Here is a 22,166-nt window from a genome sequence, read left to right on the forward strand (position 1 = left end):
CAAAAATGGTTTTTTTTTTTTAGATTGTCGTCAGAAGTTTCTCTTGTATGCTCTTTCTTTAAAGTTCACGCAATTATATCTTTTTATAAAAAAGTGCTACTAATATAAGCTTCGGCAGTTTTATAAAGCTATATGGAATTTTCACTGCTCTGCCACAGGTGCTTTGTGAAATAAAGGCCTCCAAACTATGCATAAAAACGTTTTTTAGGTCAAGTATGAAAATTTTTATTTAAAAAATATACAATACAATACTGTCCAGCAGGAATTTGAAGTCAGAAGCATCACATTAGTAAATGAGGTTATCAAAACATGAAACATGAGTATTATAAAAATGCATGCCACTTTTCTCAAATCATCTCTTTCAGGGAAATACATCCAATCCCTTGCATTGCAGGCATAAAGCATCCCTGTTCAAGAGCAGAATATCTGGCATGGTGCCAAGTGTACTGTGATCTCTAATTACAGTGCGGAAAGCACTGCTGCTCATCAATGGTTCTGCCGCTAGTCAGGCAAAATACCGCAAAGCGGGAAGGTGCCTTCAAAACTGGTCCTCTGGGAACCCCATGTTTGTCAAAGCATTGCATGTCAATTATTACTCCTTAAACACAGTAATTTTTTTTTCGCTGTATGACAAAAAGTCACTTTTTGTCACTAAAAACGTGCTCCTATATTATTATAATATTTTACACAACTTGCTACACCTGCATGACAATCGAATTTAAACCTGAGCCAATCGAAAACCAGTTTGGTCGACTCTATGATCAGGTGCCGTACTTTAGTACAGTTCATTGAAGCGTGGAAGCACGACTTACAAACCGGCTGTAGAAATGATACCGTGGCAGCTAATTCCTGTAGTCACCAACTTGATCACCACAACATGAACAATCGGATGACCAAAACCAGCGATACTGGCAGCAATGATAACACTGCACAAATAAAACATGGCCAGCATTCAGCCACTGTAGGTGGGAGTAGCTTTCTTTGGCTTTAGCACATGCTATAGGTCATCAAACCTATAGCATGTGATGCTGATTCATGGTTAAGTTTACAGGGCCACACTATTTATAGGGCCACACTAGCCCTGGTGATGAGGCTACACATTCAGTCCGAATTTAAATGTGAATGTGTTTTCTGAACTTATTCTACAGTAAATGTCATTTTCATTGAATGGCATTTCCTTCCCCTTGTTACAGCAGACATTACAAACTTGTTTGTCAACGACAGTAAATGTACCGTGTGACAGGTGTAATACTTTTGCCCTAAATATTCTATAGAGATGACACTAGTCCCTCCTCTGCTTTATCGATGTTTTTTCTGTGGTCAGATTAAGATTCCACCCCTGTCATCAACCTAAACAGTCAGTCATGAACTAGTGGCAGAGAATGGAGCATCCCTCAAAAACCATGCCTTGGCCATGCTCGTGTGGTTTCCGCAATAAACGCATACTTTACCATTCGTGTAGTTGTATTATGTTCCGGATACACACATAAATACAGTTAAACCCCGCTACAACAAAACTGATGGTGTGCAGAGAAAAATTCAGTGAAGCAATAATTTCACTGTGGTGAAATCGGAAAAGATATAGCTGCCCTTACCTAGCAAAAAAAAAGCTTTCATTTCCAAAAATCATTAAGAGTAAGCTGCTTTTTTCTTTTTTCCAAGCAATGTCATGACGTGATTCTCAGTTATGCAAAGCGACACCATGTTTAAAAGCACACTGAAACAACGGCCACAACAGCTTTTGTGAAGGAACCTAGCAGTTGCACTAATACACTAACAGCAGCAGCTGTCCGCCTTCGGTAAAATGTCACGGAGCGGTGACTTGTGCTTATTTTACGCTACTCTTATTATCCACTAGTCGAAGGTAGCTGATTTTGTTGATAGCGCAAACATACAGACACTCCGACCAGAGCCAGGGCAAAAAAAAACCAAAAGCATTGGCACTGTTCCGCAATTGCACCCAGCAGCAGTGTGTAGAAATTCAGCATGGGATTACATAAGGCGCAAAAGCAAGCCAGTGGCAAACGCCAGGCAGTCTCATTGCCATTGCTATCATGCAATGGCAGCCCCCAATGCTCAGTTAGCAGCTGAAGCTTGTGGTGAAGCCACCGCGCATTTCAGACTTTGTAGACATATTTTTATGTTCTGAAAATGCATCAAAATGATAAGGATTGTGTTTACTGCATGGCATTAAGTATCTAAGCCTGGAATTGCATTGTCAAACTTCAGTGAAGCGAAATGGCATAAGAAAACATGTTTGTTGTGGCGAGAATATTTATGCATCGACTGCAATGAACCGCTGACGGGGAACCAAGATTTTTTCTTTGCAGCAGAAATTTCCTCTAGAAAGCAGTTCATTGTGGCGGTATTCAACTGTATACAGTTAGGCATATACAGTGATGGCATCGAGGTCTTCCAATTTGGAGCAATTTTTGGAGCAGCAAATTTTTCATTTTAAAGCATTTTGGAGCAGCACAATTTTTCATTTGGAGCACTTAAGAGCAGCAAAATTTTCTACTTTGGAGCACTTTGGAGCATCAATGTTTTCCATATTAGAGCAATCTGGAGCAGCTAACTTCAAATCCTGGAGAAAAAGCAAGTTGCATTTACATTACAGGTTAAAAAGTTATTCTGAGGCTCTTGTGAAGAGCTAGAAATATTTATAATCATTGCAAATTTCGTGCAGCCAATCATCTTAGAAGCACTGCCTATTTCAGTCGATGATGCAAGAATAATGGCATCATGCTGTTGAAGATTCTGTAAAAACTTGTTGAGTGATTATTTCTGTAGCAAATAAACAGAATACTGGTTGAATAAAATTTTTGTACTTCATGAAATAACAATATAAATACACTTATGTGGTCATCAGCAGATATGGTAGACAAACGCTGCGAGGTACAACGCTAGAGAGACACACAGTCCCAAGTAAATTCCCCTAGGATGGCTTCAAGAATAAAAACACTTTTTCAGGTAACCATGGAATGAACTCACTAGAAGAGCTTATTGCCTCCCGAATTCAACGCCGCAAAAATTTTAAGAATCCATCCAGTGCGAGAGGACTTTGTCACATGATACAATTAGGTTTGTCACATGATGCAATTACATTATCTCTTCTCTCGTCCCGACGAAAGCGCTGGAAGCTAAGAACGGAGGTGTGGTAGAGCAAAAAAACTACCACGCCTTGTGACCTTGAGCACTTTTTTTTTCTTCGATTGCGTGGCTTTTTCAGTGTCATCGCGCATGCACGCCTGGACAAGAAGCGGCCTTTTGCGGCTACCTCGGTAACTTGAATTTTCGGTCACAGACACACAGACGATTTTTCGCTCACAACCAACAGGGCCGACACCGGCGGCAGGTTTTCTGCAACACGAGCTTTTTACGTGATCGTGTTAAAAAAAGGTTTTTTTTCTTAATGACTGATCAGACTGCTGGATGTAATATGATGTCATTAAGCTAGTCTCAGAAATCCAACCCCCTCAGGCATCTCTGTGTTGACATCTCTGTGTTGAAACTACACAATATAACAAACTTCATTTTCCTTTTGCAGCAATATTTTATGTGGCTAGGGCGTTCTGTTTACACTCGGAAAGCACTCTACTGTGTTCTCTAGAAAGCAGTGCGTAAAAAAATATATTACATAGTACCATATGCACAAACCTAAGTATAGTGCCTAAAACGACTAGAAGGCAAGATCCGTTTTGTTTTTAATGGGATAGCAATTATACGGCATTCTCAACTGGCTTTTGCGTTGCCAGGAATGTATCCAAAAATTTTTTTTTAATTGGGAGGGGGGGTTTCATCTTGATCTGAAGGGGGGAGGCAGAAAAATTGTCAGTGGGAAAAAAACCATGTTCCAACGTGCCCGCCCCCCACCCCCCGGCTACGCCACGGGCCGTCATTTTGTGTATTGTCCCAATCGATAACATCCCTCGGTGCATCGTGTTTTATACGCAGGTAAAAGCGTGCGTGCGAGGGCGATGAACGCAGCTGAAGCAGAGATAAGAAAAGCCGACCAATCTCCTTTGCACTGAGGGTGGATGCGATAATGCCACCCCATGTACCAAGCCTACGATCCATTGTTACTCAATCAGAGAGGAACACGCCGCCCATATGCAAGGAACAAGAAGGAGCTAGAAATGCAAGGGGGAAGGGGGCGTTGTTATGAACTTTGACTTTAAGGGTGTGATCGCAAGCGCACGCACTATTTACGGCTGCTATACCCTTCTACCTTGTACTCTCAACGCGAAATGACTGTGCGAAAAGTGCTTCACTTTCTAAAGCGGCCATATAAGAGTATGCACTCTGCCTTGATCGCAAGGTGGCCATGTCATCGTCGCGCCATTTTGGAGGTCCGCTCGTGCTGCACAGATAGAATCACACTGGTCCAGAGCAGTGGAGCGCATGCCTGTTGACATTGTTGTTGGCACCGGCTTCTATCTCACGTTAGCTACAAGCTTCCGTTGATGCTTACATTACAGTACAAGGACCTTCCATGTTTGTTAGCATAATGGTGTCTTTCTTTACATATTTCTGAAGAAAATGCAACAAACGAGCAGTCTCATTATGCTTCGAGATAGCGCACGCCAGCTACTTCAAGCGACGCAGCAGCCTTCCCTCTTCCCCCTTACCCCAACTCCCTTCAAAACGAAGCAATAAATGTGATGTTCTTATTTTTACCGTCAGCTTATTTTACCTTGGAAAGCGACAGGCAGACGTGTAACAAGGCATAGCCGCTTCACAGGCCTTCCGACACTAGAGCCGCCAGTGATGGCCTTACTATGGCTGCTCATATATAAATCGAATTGAACCTGCTCCGACCAGGACGCATGATATTATAAAAGAGATGATATTTTAAAAAAAATCACAGCTCTGGCTGTGACACAAACAGTGTGCACAAGTATCCGCAGTGCGAATGCAAAACTGAAGTATAGTACGTTAAAAGGAATTTCACAATGTTTTTGTCGATAAAATTACAGGAGGCGTAATATTTGTCCCTACTTTGAACCATATGATCTAAAGCATTGCCTCCGATATGCGGCGCACAGCAATTCATCTGTAGAGCAGACGACCAATGACAACTTGCCCTAAAGCGTGTTCTTCAGTCTAATGCGGCAGTCTTCGTGCCCCAAATGATAAAAATTTGTTATGAATCGTTTATGAACTCATTCTACATTCAATTCTCTTACCCAACGTGTTGCAAACACATGGCCGTCACAGCAACTCCATCTGTGTGTCAGTAATGGAGAGGCACCACATATTAGAAGTCTCAGTGCTCTACGTATAAGAGTGAATTCAGATACTGTAGAATATTGTGTTCAAAATAGTTACTCCTATCTGCTCAAACAGCCTTTCTTCACGAAATGCGGTCACGTTTACTCGCGTTTGAAGCTCATTGCCGCTTTTCCATTCCGATTTCTAGATTTCTTAACTTATCAGTGCATTCTCGAAAAGCTCTGATTTGTACCACGAATATTGTCGCTGAAAACAAAATAATGCAACATGTTTTTCTATATTACTGTATGATGGCCTTCGGTTGTCTTTTTACGAAATAAGAAAAATCGAAGATGGGGTTTTTTTATTATTCAAATTTCACTGGAGTACATTTTTGCCAATATGAGAACTTTAGAGCAATATATAAAAAATTACATTTGCCCTACGGCAGCAATAATTTATGTACCTAATGAACACATTATATCCTTAAAACGTGTCAAGTTTGAAAACACTGCTTGCATTACTTTCGGAGAAAAAAAATGGGGAATACGTAACTTATTTTAAACTGTCGCAAAATTAGACATTTTTAAAAGCTACTTTCTTAAGGTCTACAAACTTAAAACCGTATGAATTCATTCTTCATTAGACATGCATTTCAGGTAAAAAAAATATCTTCCTTGAAACAAAAATATGTCTTTTTATAGCATCTGCAATTTTCGAAAATGACAAATGACGAAATCGGTGCCTCCGTGTTGGTGAAGTGTGATATTTTTTTTCTCGTAAGTTATGCCGTTAATCATAAAACGAGGTTGACTTTTGAGCTACCTGGTGAGAGGTGCACAAAATTTAAAATACTCAATGAAATCTAAAATATCAACTTTTGGACCCGTGTCGATCTCTCGTGGAATCACCCAAAATAAGTGTTTTGAGTTAGCTCTGCTTTCAGTCCCCCGTTTGTTTAACTTGTGCCTTAATTTTCCAAATTTTCGTACCGAACCTGCATTTAACGACATCTTCTTTGTAACAAATTTTCGCTACAATTTATCAATTCGATTACATCTAGGTTTAACTGTACAGTTCAGCCCACTTAAAATGGCCCCACATAAAACGAACTTTTACTTAAAAATAATGATACCCGGGTGACCGTGGAAATATACATTATTTCAATGGCACAAAATCACATAACGAAGGTGTCGGAGCGTTTGTTATGTGATTCGACACCTTCGTTATGAGAGTGCCGACTCCGTGTCGAAGCTCCAACACGGAGTCGGCGCTCCAGCGACTTCTTGGGAAACTACTTTAGACCACTGTTAAGCCATGGGCAAGGTGCCCCTAGATTCGGATCGTTAAACGCCAACCCTGCCTCCATATCGCTCTAGTTGTTGTTTTTCCTGACCATTTTCTGTTATGCAACCTTCCAACCTTTGTCCCCCCTGCTACTCTGAGCACCCCGCAATGCCAGGCAATGCCCGTGTTTTTACACTGCCAATGACCTTTCGAAGACCGGTCGGCCAACTAGTCTCCCCACAGTTTTTGATTGCTGGTTTTGTCGTTAGCACCACCGGTCTGAAGTGACCAGACCATTTGCCAACATCGTCAGCCACAGACTGTACCCAATAGTATGAGCCTTATGTGGATCGGTGTCGTATAATTTCAGAGCACATGAGAACACTACCCCACCGATTCTGATGATTCCCAATTCTTTCCATGTTTAGGACCTGTTCCCGCTTGCTTTGCACTTGGCTCAGCATGCACTCCGCACGCGTGCGGAAGCATAAAAACAGCTGTTACCCAGCATGAATCACGAATTTTTAATGTCGGTGAGGCCGTGCGAACTCGCTGGTGCCACACAACGATTATTTGACCACTATGAGCGCAGGCACTCTCCCAAGTTTTTCTACGCGCGAGTTTCGCGCCTCGCGAACTTTTCAAGCAAGCTGCTTTCTTCCCATATGTTCAGGTTTCCAAGGTCGCCTTCCCACCGTATCCTCCCCTCTCTTCACTCTATCACAACTCTTTGCCCTTCTTTCACAGGTCTGCTCTCCTTTCTTCATCCCAACTCCTTCGCCCGTCTCTACCGCTCCACGATACCAGCCACGCTGGCTTGAATTCAGCAGTTTTGTTTTCTGACTAAAAAGGGGCCCAGAGCAGCTCCAAGCATTCTGGCTTGTGTGTCACGTGTGTGCATCTCATTTGCTGTTGGTGTGCGTATGTTGTCAGTACAGTGGATGAGAAGCCTTCCCCGCTTTTTGCTGCTGCTGAAGAAGGCGTCGCAAGTGTGACCGTTCGGCTTGGGAGTAATCCCATTGAATGATTTCGGATCGAATTCAAATGGTATGATCACATATTTATCATGACCTAACTAACCTGCACAATATTTTTTAATTGAAATAATGGCTCTATGCAAACATCATTTTTTTTTCTTCATTCAAGATCTGAACAACCTTGTGTAGTAGCGGGACTTGAGTTTCGGTAGGAGGCGAGTAATAACATGTAAAATACGTAACGTTTTGAAATTTATTATACTTAGGAGCATGTAAGCCGTCATTGCAAGCTTTTAAGCTTAATAAAATAATAAATTGATTTGAGCATAACATGTTCATTTAAAGGGGCCCTGCAACACTTTTTCAAGTAGCCATGGAGCCAGTAAAGAAGCTTATTGCCTCACCAATTCACCATCGCAAAAATTTTTAGGATCAGTCCAGCATGAGCGGAGTTCCACGATTTGTCGCACACTTCAATTTAATGCTCTCTTCTCGTCCCGACGAAAGAGCTGGAAACTAAGCAGGGAGGGATGGCACAGGGAAAGGAAAAAAAGTCATGCGTGCCTCGTGACCTAGAGCACATTTTTTGCTTCTTTTATTTTTTCTTCGAATGCACACAAGATGCGTGGCCAAGCAGCGGCCTCCCATGGCGGCCCCAGTAACGAGCGAGCGCGCCATGCTCAAGTCAGCCAATGGCTGTCACAAGTGGTTTTTGAGCTTTATTTATTTATTTATTTATTTATTGTACCCTCAGGGCATACAGCATTATAGAGGGGAGTGGGTTTAGAAGACAAAAAATACAATTGAAACGTGAAAAACAAATCACATTCAGTACATGCGTACAACACTCGAGAACAACGTGTAAATGACAACGCTTACACAATATCTAAAAAAAAAACAAGGAATCAAACAAGGAATCAAACAAACCAAACAAGGAACCAAAAAAATCAAACAAGGAAGCACCGCGACAAAAAAATACCGTAATGACGATCTAACACACAAAGAAAGTAAAAAAAAAAATTTACAACATGGCACAACGTATCTGCGATACACAAATGAACGGTAACTGAACAGCAGCAAACAAAACCAGGGAAAAAAAAAATGCGTTGAGCACATCAGTGGATAAAATTTTCGAGTGCCGCCCGAAAGCGTTCATGATTAGTAATCGTGACTAGTGGCGCAGGCAGGTTTTGTTCCAATCATGGCATGTTTTCGGTAAAAAAGAATGGGAGTATGTTACGGTGTTTTGGCGCGGAATATGAACCTTGTAATGATGGTCGAGGCGTTCAGATAGGAAAAAAGGAGGGTTTAGCCAACGTGATTTAAGTATGGGGTTATGGTGATACGCTTTATGCAGCACACAAAGGCGAGCAAGTTCCGGCGAGTAGCAAGAGTAGCAAGGTCAAGGCTGGATTTCATGTTAGTAACACAGGAAGTACGGTGATAGTTAGAAAGTATGAACCTCGCGGAGCGGTTTTGCACAACTTCAATTTTATTAGACAGTGTTACATAGCCAGGGTCCCAAACTGAGGAAGCATATTCAAGCCTAGGGCGCACGTAGGTTATATATAGCTGCTTTTTTAAGGAAGACGGGGACAGCGAGAAATTTCTTTTCAAGTAGCCTGGCATGCGGTTTGCATTAGATGTTTCATATTCAATTTGGCGCGCCCAGGATAGGTTATTGGTTATGTGCACACCGAGATATTTGTAAGATTCAACTGACTCTAGTAAGATATCTTTAAGAAAGTAATTAGGGCTAGGTAGTTTCTTACGCGAAATTCTCATTGATTTACATTTAGAAACGTTAAGATCCATGTGCCAGAGGTTACACCAGGTAATAATGTTGTTAAGGTCGGATTGTAGACAGGCAAAGTAAACCTGGATAAACCAAGACCAGTGATCTTAAAATTTTACAATGGCAAAGAAAAAGATGCCATCTTTAAAAGCTGCAAAAAACTAAAAGGAACTTCAATCAGAATAAGCAACCACTATGCGAAGGAAACAGTGCAGATACAAAATGGGTTATGGCGATGCGCTGCCTCAAACAGGGAGGTAGGTGCGAAAGTAGTTCTCGTGCACGATAAACTTAAGATAAACGGTGACTTATACGCATGGGATGACGTCAGAGGCCAGCGCTATTTGCTCTTGGGCAAACGTGACACTGATAAAACGAAACGAAGTGAGCACATCATACCAACTAAGTCAAAAAAATCTGATAGCTCAAGCCGCTCTTTTGAGACACCAAGAAAATAGTTCAGATTGCTCTCGTTCAATGCTCGCAGTGTAGTGAACAAGACTACGCACATTGAGTACCAATTGCTCTCACACGATCCTCACAAAATCACAATAACGGAAACATGGTTGCATGAAAATGTGCCGAATGATTGTGTTGTACCTCCCTGTTACAATATATTTAGAAAAGACAGAGACTCAAGTGGAGGTGGGGTGTGCATTGTTGTTAAAGGTTCTCTAAATGCTTTATTGATTGATTGTGAAGTACCAAAAACTTTCTGGTGCAGATTAACTTGTGACAGTACTGTTTTTCTTATTGGAGTTGTATATCGGCCACCCTCAAACTCCCCGTAGTTCCCGAAATGCTTGAGCAAGTTTTTATATGAGCATGTAAATGGGAACACTAGGTTGATAATAACTGGAGATTTTATATTCCACATTTAAACTGCAAACATTTTTCGTACAGTGGTGGGGAACCAGTAAAGGCTGAAAAAACTCTATAAATTATGTTTACTGAAGTAAATAGTGCTTGAGGATAACAGAATTAGGCCGACGTCAAGGTTAACTATAACTAAATTTGGTGTTCCTATCCAATGAGTTAAATGATTACAAAGTGATGGTGGAAGGTGGTATATCGGATCACAGAAAGATCCGTCTTGAGCTGCCTGTTTGAGCAACGCGATATGTGAAACGTTATACACACATAAAGGTTAAAAACTATGCTACGGCCGACGATACTTCAATTCTTGACTATTTGGAGGTCCAATTTGAGAACTTCGAGACCACCTCTGGTTTGAAATCAGTAGAAAAACTATGGCACGAACTTAAATGTGTTATAAGTTACTGCATAGACAATTATGTTCTATCGCGTGTTAAAAAAAAGAAACAAAGAAGTCCTTGAATCACTCGAGATATAATTCATATGAAAACGAAAATTAGGAGACTGCGTAAAAAGAGCAAGTCGCCAGTGGCTCTAAAAAATCTAAGGATTGATCTCAAGCATGCTTTGAATAAATCTAAAAAAAACATTCTTTGAAAAACTCTCAGTGATTTCCTTAGGTCTTCGCCCGAGAAATTCGGGCAGTATTTTAGCGACAGGAAAGGAGTAGGCGATGAATTACATGTCAATAGTGATATTATAACCATAGCAAACCATATTAACTAATTCTTTCAGTCTGTATTTAACCTACCAGAAACTACAGCAAGTATGGAAGAAGACTTAAGAAATTGTCCTACTGTTTCAATGAAAACACTTGAAATAGCAAGGGAAGGAGTATTTCAGCAGCTACTCACAATAGATACGAAAAAATCGAGTGGTGCCAATGATAACAACTGTATTCTTCAAGCGATACGCAAAATAAATGTTACATTATCTAACTATTATCTTTAAGAAATCTTTTACAATGCACTCACTGCCACGAGATTGACGCACTGCATTCGTCATTTCTGTATTTGAAGGTGGCAATCGCAAACAATTACCATCCAGTATCACTCACTTCCGTTGCTTGCAAAGTGTTTGAACACACATTAGCAAAACACATACTTGCATTTATGGATCAGAACGCTCTGCTATACCCTCACCAACATGGCTTTAGGATGGGGTTATCAACTGTGACCCAGTTAATGGAAACAATACATGACTTTGCGGGTGCTATAGATATAGGACAACAGGTTGATGTGATTTATGTGGATTTAAGCATTTGATAAAGTATCCCATGTCTAATTATTCTTCAAATTATGTCATGCAGGAATAAATGAACTCGTAATAAAATAGATTGTAGCTTATTTAACACGTCGTACACAGGTAGTGAAACTGAATGATCACTAGGCGGTACTTTTGGGAGTGCCCTAATGCTCAGTGTTGGCACCACTATTGTTTTTCCTGTACAGCAATGATATCAGTAGTGTGGCAGAAGAAAGTGTTCATGTTAAACTTTTCGCAGATGAATGCTTAATCTATGCTGCAATTACCAAACTAGATGACCAAATGAAAATTCTGAATTCTTGGCAAAATTTAGATAACTGGTGCAGAAAATGGAAAATGGCAAGAAATTATTTTAAATATACATATGCACACATCAGCAAAAAGAAAACAAGCCATTCATTTTCGTACAGCATTGCTGAACACTAGTTGGTAAAAATGACCCAGTTCAAGTACCTCGGGGTAACATTTACGCAAAATTAACATGGAATGAGCATATAAATAACGTCTGCACTAAAGCTGTTCATAAGTTATATCTATTGAAGAAGAAGCTCCAGGATGCATTGCACGACGTAAAACATATTGCATACACCACCTTCATTAGGACAGTACTAGAATATTCGTCCGTTGTTAGGAGTTCATATAAAGTTATACTTAAGAAGAAGCTAGAAAGAATACAGAGACTAGCGGCGCGCTTTATTTGTTCAAAGTACAGAAGGAAGGAATCAGTCACACTGATATTATGGAGATGCAACTTAGATCCTCTTGAGCTATGTAGAAATAAATATGGGCTGAAAGTATTGTTCGAAATAATGCACCACTAATTGAAGATATATAAGCTCAAATATTTACACACTCCAGGAAAAAGAAATACCTGAACTAACTATGATTGCATCATAAAACCATACTGAACATATACTGGCACATTTTGATATTCTTTTTTCCCAGATGTCATAAAAATGTGGAACAAACTGCCAAACGAAATTGTTGTTTTAAAAGATGTCACTGACTTCGAAAATGCTGTAGAAGCGCATTCACGTGATTGCTAAATTAGTTTTTTTTCCAGTGCCACGTTATGTAATCAACTTCATGGTCATAGCCAATATTTTGAAAAATGACTGTGAAATCTGAATTGTTCTTGAATTGTTATTTTGAATGTTGAGTTGTTAATTAAGAGAAAAGCAGTTTTCATTATGAGTTGTCACAATATTAAGAAACTTTATGAACATTGTACATTCTTTCTGCATGTCCTCTCTGTTATGATCCTCTATCAGGGTTGACAGTATTACCAAATAAGTAAATAAATAAATAACTTGAGGCCATTTTTATCGCTTCTGCTCTTCGAAACATGTGCATCACAGACTTTTTTTTAGGAAAAACAGTTGTGTTGTCACTGCAAACTTTTTTTTTAAGCTTTACTGCGAACTTGGGGATACAGCGAACGAATGCCATGCATGCTCGAGTAAGCAGACTCGACTGCATAGAGGTCCATTATAAGCAGGTTTAGCTGTATTACCACTGAACCAGGTCTGAAATATTCCAATAATAGCGACTATCGACACAATCATCTGCTGCACCTTTGGTCCAAGGTCACAGAAGGCAACTATATTGAATACACACAACCATTGGCATGTAGTGTGTGGTGGTATAAAAGCAAATAAACACAAAGAGTTTCAACTTTGGCCATATATCTCAATTCCCATAAGATTCTTGCCTTGTAGAGTTCATGCTGATAAGTATAGCAATGCGGACTGCATTGCTTCACATTGGTCAGAGCTGGTACAATCCTCAACATTTTGCAAAGCATGTTCACATTTCTTTGTGCTCTCCAAAGATTATATGAATTAAACCAGGTATAGCCAAACATACTCAACCAATGAGAGTTTGATGCCATTGAATAACAAGTGAGTTTGCTAGCACCAGAGAAGAAACCTTGACTACTGTTACGTTCTTCAAGTTGATAAAGCTTTGACTCAAGAGATTTTATTGCATTGAGGAGCAGACAGTTTGTTATGTCCCTGTTCTGCCAAGGTTTCACAGCATAGCTGTCTCCACCAACCTGTTGATCCGATTGTTGACATCGTCGGTGACCGACTTCATGCTGGAATCGAGCTGCTTCATCTGTCTGTCGTTACGCGCCACGTGCGCTGCCCTCAGCCTGTCCTCCAGCAAGACAGCATCCAGCTCGTCCTCATTCTCAAGACCAAGGGCCTTGACAGCTACCCCCTCGCCTTGCATCTTGGCCTTCTTCATGATGCGTTTGCGTTTCCTGTCGGCCTGCACAGGTCACCAAGAAGACACGATTCAAATCGTTCTTAACAAAACTCATGGCGGGGCTAGTTGGTCATACAATTCAGCTTGAAAAATTGTAGCGCTGCATTTCACGAGGACAAGAAGAGAAGTTGTTAACAAGGCGTGCACTCACTCCAACAATTTTTATTGAAACAGCACGCATTGCATTTTATAACGATCAGAGGCAACATCAATCATGAAGAAACGGTGGGCGGAGTGGGATTTGTGTAAGCTGTCACCTTTTGTTTAACTATCCCACCGTCTCTTCACGATTGTTGTGACCTCAGATTGTTATAAAATGTAATGCGTGCTGTTTCAATAAATACAGTTGGAGTGAGTACCCGCCCTGTCAACGACTCCTTGTCCTCGTCAAATGCAGCACTACAACTTTTGAAGAAGGGATATGACAATTGAAGAGGTAAATTGGGTCAAAATGTTCGATTTTTTAATTTATTATCAATTTTTTGCAACCTTGAGACCATACTTTACGTCATGCTGAAATACTAAACAAAAAAATAAGTAGTAAAGTTGAGAAAAAAGGCATCTTATTAGTGTGTTGCCATCAAAAACTATGAAAAAAAATTGGGCTCTGAAAATGCAAATCTGCAGCTTTCCCTTGACACAATGCCACCATATTAGCACCATCACAAAAAGGACAGATCAGAGCTCAAGACAAACACAAACCTGCATTTCTCTAATGTGAAAACTGGGTTCCTTATGACATCATTTTCTTAGCTTTTAGCACAATTTTCTTAAAGCTCAGTTTCCACAGCTTTCATTTTTTCAGCAAATGCTGTCAGTCATCCCAATGCCATTTAACATGTTCTTATACCCATTCCATTTCTGCTCTTGGAACTTAAAGCATTGGAGAGCGCCATAAAGATGTCCATAACTCACTGGACATCGTACAGATTTTTATAATCAGTATTTTGAAAAAGTTGTTAGACAATACATGCAAGACATTAAAAAATAATAATAATAATTACGAGCTTATCTTAATATTGGGCATGGCGGCATCACAGTGAACATGTCGAATAATCCTTTCGTCTTCTTGATCCAGGTGCTCGGCCTCCTGCTTTGTTTCGACTGCTTCGCGGACGGAATTTGGAAGCCCCAGCGGACCGTGTCGTCGCTGACTGCTCTGCTATGTGCCGAGTGTTTCAATGCAGCGCTCGACGAACTAGGCAGCGGTGCCTATGACGGACTGATGGACCGACTGGACTACGCCCCCTTCAGAGGCGTATCAGCCACCGCAGCGCAATCGACATCGTACACCTATAAACAGCGCTCCGTGCCTGGCAACGTCATTGGGCATGGCGGCATCGCAGTGAACATGTCGAATAATCCTTTCGTCTTCTTGATCCAGGCGCTCGGCCTCCTGCTTTCTTTCGACCGCTTCGCGGACGAAATTTGGTTGCCCTAACAGACCGTGTCGTCGCTGACTGCTCTGCCATGTGCCGAGTGTTTCAATGCACCGATCGCCGAACTAGGCAGCGGTGCCTTTGACGGACTGATGGACCGACTCGACTACGCCCCCTTCAGAGGCGTATCAGCCACCGCAATGCAATAGACTTCGTACACCTATAAACAGCGCTCCGTGCCTTGCAACATCATTGGGCATGGTGGCATCGCAGTGAACATGTCGAATAATTTTTTCGTCTTCTTGATCCAGGCGCTCGACCTCCTGCTTTCTTTCGACCGCTTCGCAGACGGAATTTGGGCGCCCCAGCAGACCCTGTCGTCGCGGACTGCTCTGCCATGTGCCAAGTTTTCAATGCACTGATCGACGAACTAGGCAGCGGTGCCTTTGACGGACTGATGAACCGACTGGACTACGCCCCCTTCAGAGGCGTATCAGCCACCACAGCGCAATCGACATCCTACACCTATAAACAGTGCTCCGTGCCTGGCAACGTCATTGGGCATGGCGGCATCGCAGTGAACATGTCGAATAATCCTTTCATCTTCTTGATCCAGGTGAGAAAACATTTTGGCAAACGTTACAAAAGTAACGAAATATGTCTTGTGGTGCTGCAATATCCAGGCCAAGTGTATGCAACTTTGTGCCAATGTATAATATCCTTGAAGCACTTATTGATGCTTTCTGGGGATGTAGAAAGTAATCCGGGCCCTGGGAATCAAGAAGTGTTGACAGAAATCCACAAGTTGGCTGCTGACATAAGTGCTTTAAAAATGACAAGGCCGTAAATTAATCTTTGGAAGCCATTCATGTAAAATTAGATACTTTGGCAAACCTTGAGGGCAGAATGGCTGGTATTGAGGATAAAATAGCGACATTTGGGAATACCATTACCAGCCTTCAACTCAAGGTCGATGACCTCAAAAATAAAAGCAGACGATGCAACCTAATTATTTATGGCATTCTGGAAGAAGAAAACGAGAAAACTAATGACCTAGATCTACAAATCTCTGAAAAACTTATTGAAACTACTCTAGGTGTCACGATCTCGGGAATTGAGAGAATGCACCGACTAGGCACTAAAACAGAAAACAAAACACGACCTGTAATCATCAAGTTGGAACGCTTCGATGATAAGACGAAAATAATGAAAAACTGCTATAAGCTTAACAATTCCAGTGTGTCAGTTGGCGAAGATTTTTCACTCCGTATGCGTAACATCCGGAAAAAACTTTGGGACAGCACCAAGAGGAACCGAGATAAGGGTGAAAAAGTCACACTTGTGTACGACAAGATAAAGATAAACGGTCAACTGTATGTCTGGGACGAACATAAAGAAGCGAGGATAGTCGTAGGAAAGAAATCTGTTGTCTGGAAGGTAAAAAACTGAGTGAAAATGAAACGCCCCTCAGCCTAGTGATAGTGAACCTAAACGCCAGAAGTGTTGTTAAAAAAAGTACCGAACTTGAAGCATTCATACTAGAACATCAGCCCGATATTGTGACAATAACAGAAACATGGCTTTCTCCTAACATTTCAAGTAACAATATATTCCCTCCGGGTTATACTGTCATACGTAAAGATAGGTGCTCACGAGGGGTGGTATGGCAATTTTGATAAAAGAAAATATCTACGTCACACCTATGCCTGAAGTTGTTGGTGCTGAAGTACTTTGGTGTAGATTAACGACAGATAAATGCTTCCTTTATTTGGGCACAATGTATCGGCCACCAAATGCTTCGCGTGATGTATTACATGTACTAGCAAATTATGTGGAAGCTCATTTCACGCAGTCTACAAAAATTATCCTTACCCCCCCCCCCCCCTCCCGGGGGATTTCAACTTCGCTGATATAACATGGGGTTGTCTTGATGATCTTACCGACACTAATAATCCAGATGAGCTGCTTGATCTTTGTTTTAACTTTAGCCTTAGACAGCTTATTCGGAAGCCAACACGTGTTACAACAAAAAGCAGAAATGTACTTGACTTGATATTTGTGAGCGATAGCATAGCAGAAAACAGGATTTCATGGGAAGTTGTCAGTGGGATATCAGACCCTAAAGCGACTAAATGCTCCTTGTTGTTGGGCACACCGCTGCCTAAGCATAAAGGGAGCACACGAATTTTCGACTGGGTGAATGCCGATGACGTGAGCCTTCTTGACTACCTAGATGAATTCTATTCCACTTTTAGCTCGTTCTCGCAGGATGATACAGTTTCATTAGATGAATTATGGACAACCTTTGAAAGAATCATTCAGCACTGCTCATCAAAATATGTTCCCACAAAGATCAAACCAGTCCGCAAGACAAACCCTTGGATAACAAGAAAAATTATACAACTAAAAAGAAAGCTTGCCAGATTACGGAAAATAATAAATAAACTATTGTTACCAGGCTGCACGGCTAAAATAAGTGAGCATTCTCGTGCACTAAAATCTGATGTAAAAATGGCAAAGGATGAATATATGAATGTAACCTTAAGTAAATTTATCAAAGAACCCCCTTCTAAGTTTTGGCGATACCTTAATTCGAAGCCACATCAGATCAGTAACCCATCCCCGGCTGAAGCTACTGAAAAGGCTACACAGTTTAATGATTACTTTGTTTCAGTATATACACGTGACAACGGTAAAAATCCAGACCCCAGTTCTCTTCCATGTAACACTGCCAAACTAGATGACTTAACCCTAATTGAATAAGGCATTTTTTGCCTATTACTCGAAATAGACCCTCAAAAATCCTGTGGCCCCGACAACATACCAAATGCATTTCTGAAACGCTACGCAGAATGGATGTCGAAGTTCTTTCTGATCATATATAACAAAACATTAAAAACCTGTGTAATACCGGAGAAATGAAAAATAGCCAAGGTTATTCCTATACACAAATCCGGTGACCTTACGAACACATCAAACTACCAACCAATCTCGCTTACTTGTACGGCCGGAAAAATTCTTGAACATTTAATCCTGAAACACATTGTATCATTTCTAGAAAAAAACAACTTAATTGTCATGAATCAGCATGGCTTTCGGAAAGGACTGTCCACAACTACTCAACTGGTTGAAACAATCCATGACCTAGTACTTACAATGGACAAATGTGGCCAAACGGATATAATGTTTTTACATCTATCCAAAGCATTTGACCGCGTTTCCCATCCTAAGTTGCTTCAGAAACTTACACATTACCTCGGAGATAACAACATCACCAAGTGGATAAAAAGTTATCTTACAGGAAGACGCCAGTATGTTCACTACAAAGACCACTCTTCGGATTACGGCTATGTGCTGTCTGGTGTTCCACATGGTGCCGTTCTAGCTCCTATGCTTTTTCTTCTTTTTATTAACGATTTGCAAATCAATTGCAACGCAACAGTGAGAATGTTTGCATGACAGCATATTATATAAGCAAATCACTTGCCACGAAGATCAGATGATTCTAAACAGAGCCCTCGAACATATAACGCAGTGGTGTCAGATGTGGCAGATGATGCCTAACGCAGATAAAGCAGTTTGTATGACAGTGACAAATAAAAAAATGTCCATGAACTTCCCCTATTATTTAGAAGGACAGATGTTAAGGAAAGTAGAAGAATATAAATATTTAGGCATCACAATTTCGTCAGATCTCAAATGGGACGAGCAAGTAACAAACATTGTTAACAAAGCACTGACCTTTTGTACTCATGGAAATGTTCGCTTAGATGCGCATCCGTAGATACTAAACGCCAAGCATACTTGTCACTCGTTCGATCAACACTGGAATATGCAATAATATGTTGGTTTCTTTTCCGTAAACATTACATAGCAAAGTTGGAGGGTGTACAAAGAAAGGCACTTAGGTTTGTCTTTATTAAGTATCGTCGTCACGACTCTACAACTGAACTATTAAAGCAAGCCGCATTACCCACCATACAAGATCGGGCCAGACTGCTTCGCCTTAAGTTTATTTTCCTTCTTCTTAATGGCAGCATGAAGATCAATGCGAACAACTATTTACTACACTCGGATACAACTAGTTCTTGTACTAAACATACCAAGCACTTAGCTGAATACAGGTTTCACAACGACATTTTCAGGTATTCTTTTTTCCCGCAAGCAATTTGAGATTGGAATAGCCTAACAAACGATGCTATTAAGTGTACATCACTCGAAGCTTTTATCTCCAAGATATCAGACGATGCTTTATAGTTATCATCTCCAAGCAAGATTTCTGCGTTACCGTATTTACTCGATTCTACCGCGCCCTCGATTGTAACGCGCACTCGGTTTTCACGACAAAAAAAAAAAAAGTAAGACATCGATTGCAACGCGCACCCATTTATCTCGTTGGCCCGCACGATCTCACTACTCGAAAAAATGACTCCTTTCGGGAGCGTCTTCCGTTTAAATATGAGGTACGGGGCAAGCTTGTGCCTATCTGGCGTGCAACGAAGCATTGCCGTCACTCTTGTTTTACCGTGGCCCGATATCAGCATGCGAACTTGCTTCGCCCCCTTCTTCTCGACGGTTGTGGTGCCATGCATGTTGAAGTAAAGAGGCGCCTGATCGGCATTCTTGATTTGCCCAGGCAGGTAGCCGTTGTTGTGCCGGTAGTTTAGGACGAACCTCTGAAAACTGTGAAGCTTTTCTTCGCACTCCTCCGGCAAGTTTCGGCCCATGCCTGTTCGGTTTTGGAGGGAAAAGCCTTTCCTCTTCATAAAGTTAGTTAGCCAGCACCTGCTCGCTTTGAACTGGCTCCGCATTAGCCCTTTTTCTAAAGCTAACTGCATAGCCCGTCACGGGCCGCTGTGCTGCTCGCTGCTCAAGCACGTACTCGCCGAGCAGCTCTTCAATTTGCGGAAACCGATCCTGCTGTGGTCCACTGAAGCCTTTGCGTGAATCTTTGCTGTCGACAATCTCCTGCTTTTGTTTCCGCCAGTCCCGCACGCACGATTCGGGAACTCCGAACGACCGCGATGCGGCCCGATTTCCGTCTGTTTCGGCATATGCGATGACTTTTCTTTTAAAAGCGGCATCGTGGTGCACTTGTCGAGTTTTTGGAGTCGGCCCTTCCATGCCGTCGATGCTAATGAACTACATGATGACGAACTCCTCAGCACACGTATGAATTGCCGCACATGGGAAACACATAGGCTAGGCAGAAATGGCCGACGTGCCATGCGGAAGCACGTAGGGGGCGGCAATTTTGGAAATGCCGATGGCAATAGAATGACCGTATTCATTTTTTTTCGCACTCGATTTTAACGCGCACGTAATTTATGAACTCGCCTAACCGGAAAAAAAGTGCGCGTTAGATTCGAGTAATTACGGTATGCAATAATATGTTCCACTTCTCAGTATCTTTTTTACTGCCGGGAAATCGCACTACTCATGAATTATGCTGTACTTGTCGGGGCATCCAAATATGACATCCAAATACTTGTCTGGGCATTCAAATATGACGTCCAACACTGATTGTGTTGGATGTCATATTTACTATGGTGTAGCAATTGTATAATTTGTTGCCTAGTACATATGTACTGTTTAGTCGAACTTAACTTATGTTAGTGCCTACTTAAACTGTGTTCTTTAGAATATGTATCTCCATTCTAATATTTTGTTTATTACTGCTATCATTTAGTAGCCCTTGTATAGTTAATGTAGAGAACATATGCATTGTCTGATTCAACCTTACCTACGTGCACGCCTACTTGAAGATACCCTTTTTCCTGCAACAGCCTCAGATGTGAGGCTAGCAGTACCTTCAAATAAATAAATAATAATAAATAATATTCAAAAACAAAGCAATAGCCTTACGGCACAGGATTACATTGCGAATATTCTTATCTGAAGATCTAGATGAACTTATGACTAATTTATTATTAACTATGGGATGACAATAAGAGTTTATTATAACTCAAAAACTGTTACACATATCTCAAAATCAATTGCAGTTATGATAATAGCACAACATTTCACATCTGTGTGCCAAACTTCCTTCCTTTATCTCAATAAATAACACAAGTGGTTTTCATTGCCATGTCCCCCATTAAAGGGGCCCTGCAACACTTCTGGGACAGCCTTATTTATAACCGGAACGCACGTAGCGATGATTACTGAGACGAATGCAACAAGAATTAAAGAAATTGGTGCATGGAAAGTGAAGTTATGAGTCCTCAAAGTTCAAAACTCGAGCAGACGACAACAAAAAATGTTCTCTTTCACATTTCACTCGCCTGCTGATGTCAAAGACCGCTTCTAATCACAGCACGCGTCTCATAAAGACATTAAGAAAATGTCACCTCATGGTGGCTTTCACACAATACCTCGCTACCGCTCGTTTTGATGGCATCGTTAGCATGGTTACTGCGAATGACGTGCATCGGGTAGCAGACGCTCCCACGGTCACCCTGTGTAAGATACACACAACCGCCTTGGACGGGGTCACTTCTCAGTTTGCATGCAAGGCGCGTTTCTATGGCAACGCCAGCGCCCACCACCTTTTGCATTTTTGGCTCGCTAAAAACGCGGCATGCGTTTACACTTTTAGCTGCCGGTGTACCATACCCTCGTTTGCAGGCTAAGTGTTGTGTTCGTTGTTCTAAAAGTACACCATTTCGAAACAGGAATGATTCCTTTCTGAGAATGTAAAAAAAAAGGTTTTTGCTGTTTTTATCGCTCACTTGTATGGCTTAGCTACCATAATATGAATATTGCACTCTATTTGTCGTGTCAAGCGAACGGTGTTTGTCGTCACGTCACATGACACGACGTAACTTCCCATAACAAAAATAGCCAATGTGTGTCACCGAAGTCTGAAATTGAGATAGTTTGTGCCGTGAATTAAACTTATAACAGCATCTATTTCAGTGATATTGCGTTCCACAGCACTAGCAAAACCGATAAAAAATATGTGTTCAAATAGAGTCGCAGGGCCCCTCAATGGGAGATGCAATTGAAAAAAAAAAGTTTCGTTAATCAGTAGCCTAGGGCAATGAAATTTTTTGCTGTATATATTGGCTTTTATGCTGATATCAAATATGTAATTAGTTGTGT

The 22,166-nt window shown here is 41.2% G+C and overlaps 1 protein-coding gene across 5 annotated transcripts in view; it reads right to left on the reverse strand.

Annotated features, from left to right (window-relative positions):
- The window catches only part of Polr1A (RNA polymerase I subunit RpI1), a 610,310-nt gene that overhangs the window by 269,020 nt on the left and 319,124 nt on the right, over positions 1-22,166 (reverse strand). For all 5 annotated transcript variants that reach the window (XM_075882913.1, XM_075882912.1, XM_037432148.2 and 2 more), the window contains one exon: positions 13,469-13,686. In XM_075882913.1, coding sequence (XP_075739028.1) covers positions 13,469-13,686 — 218 coding nt within the window. The remainder of the gene's footprint in view (positions 1-13,468; positions 13,687-22,166) is intronic.

This window comes from Rhipicephalus microplus, unplaced genomic scaffold, assembly GCF_043290135.1.
Source record: "Rhipicephalus microplus isolate Deutch F79 unplaced genomic scaffold, USDA_Rmic scaffold_14, whole genome shotgun sequence".
NCBI lineage: Eukaryota > Metazoa > Arthropoda > Arachnida > Ixodida > Ixodidae > Rhipicephalus > Rhipicephalus microplus.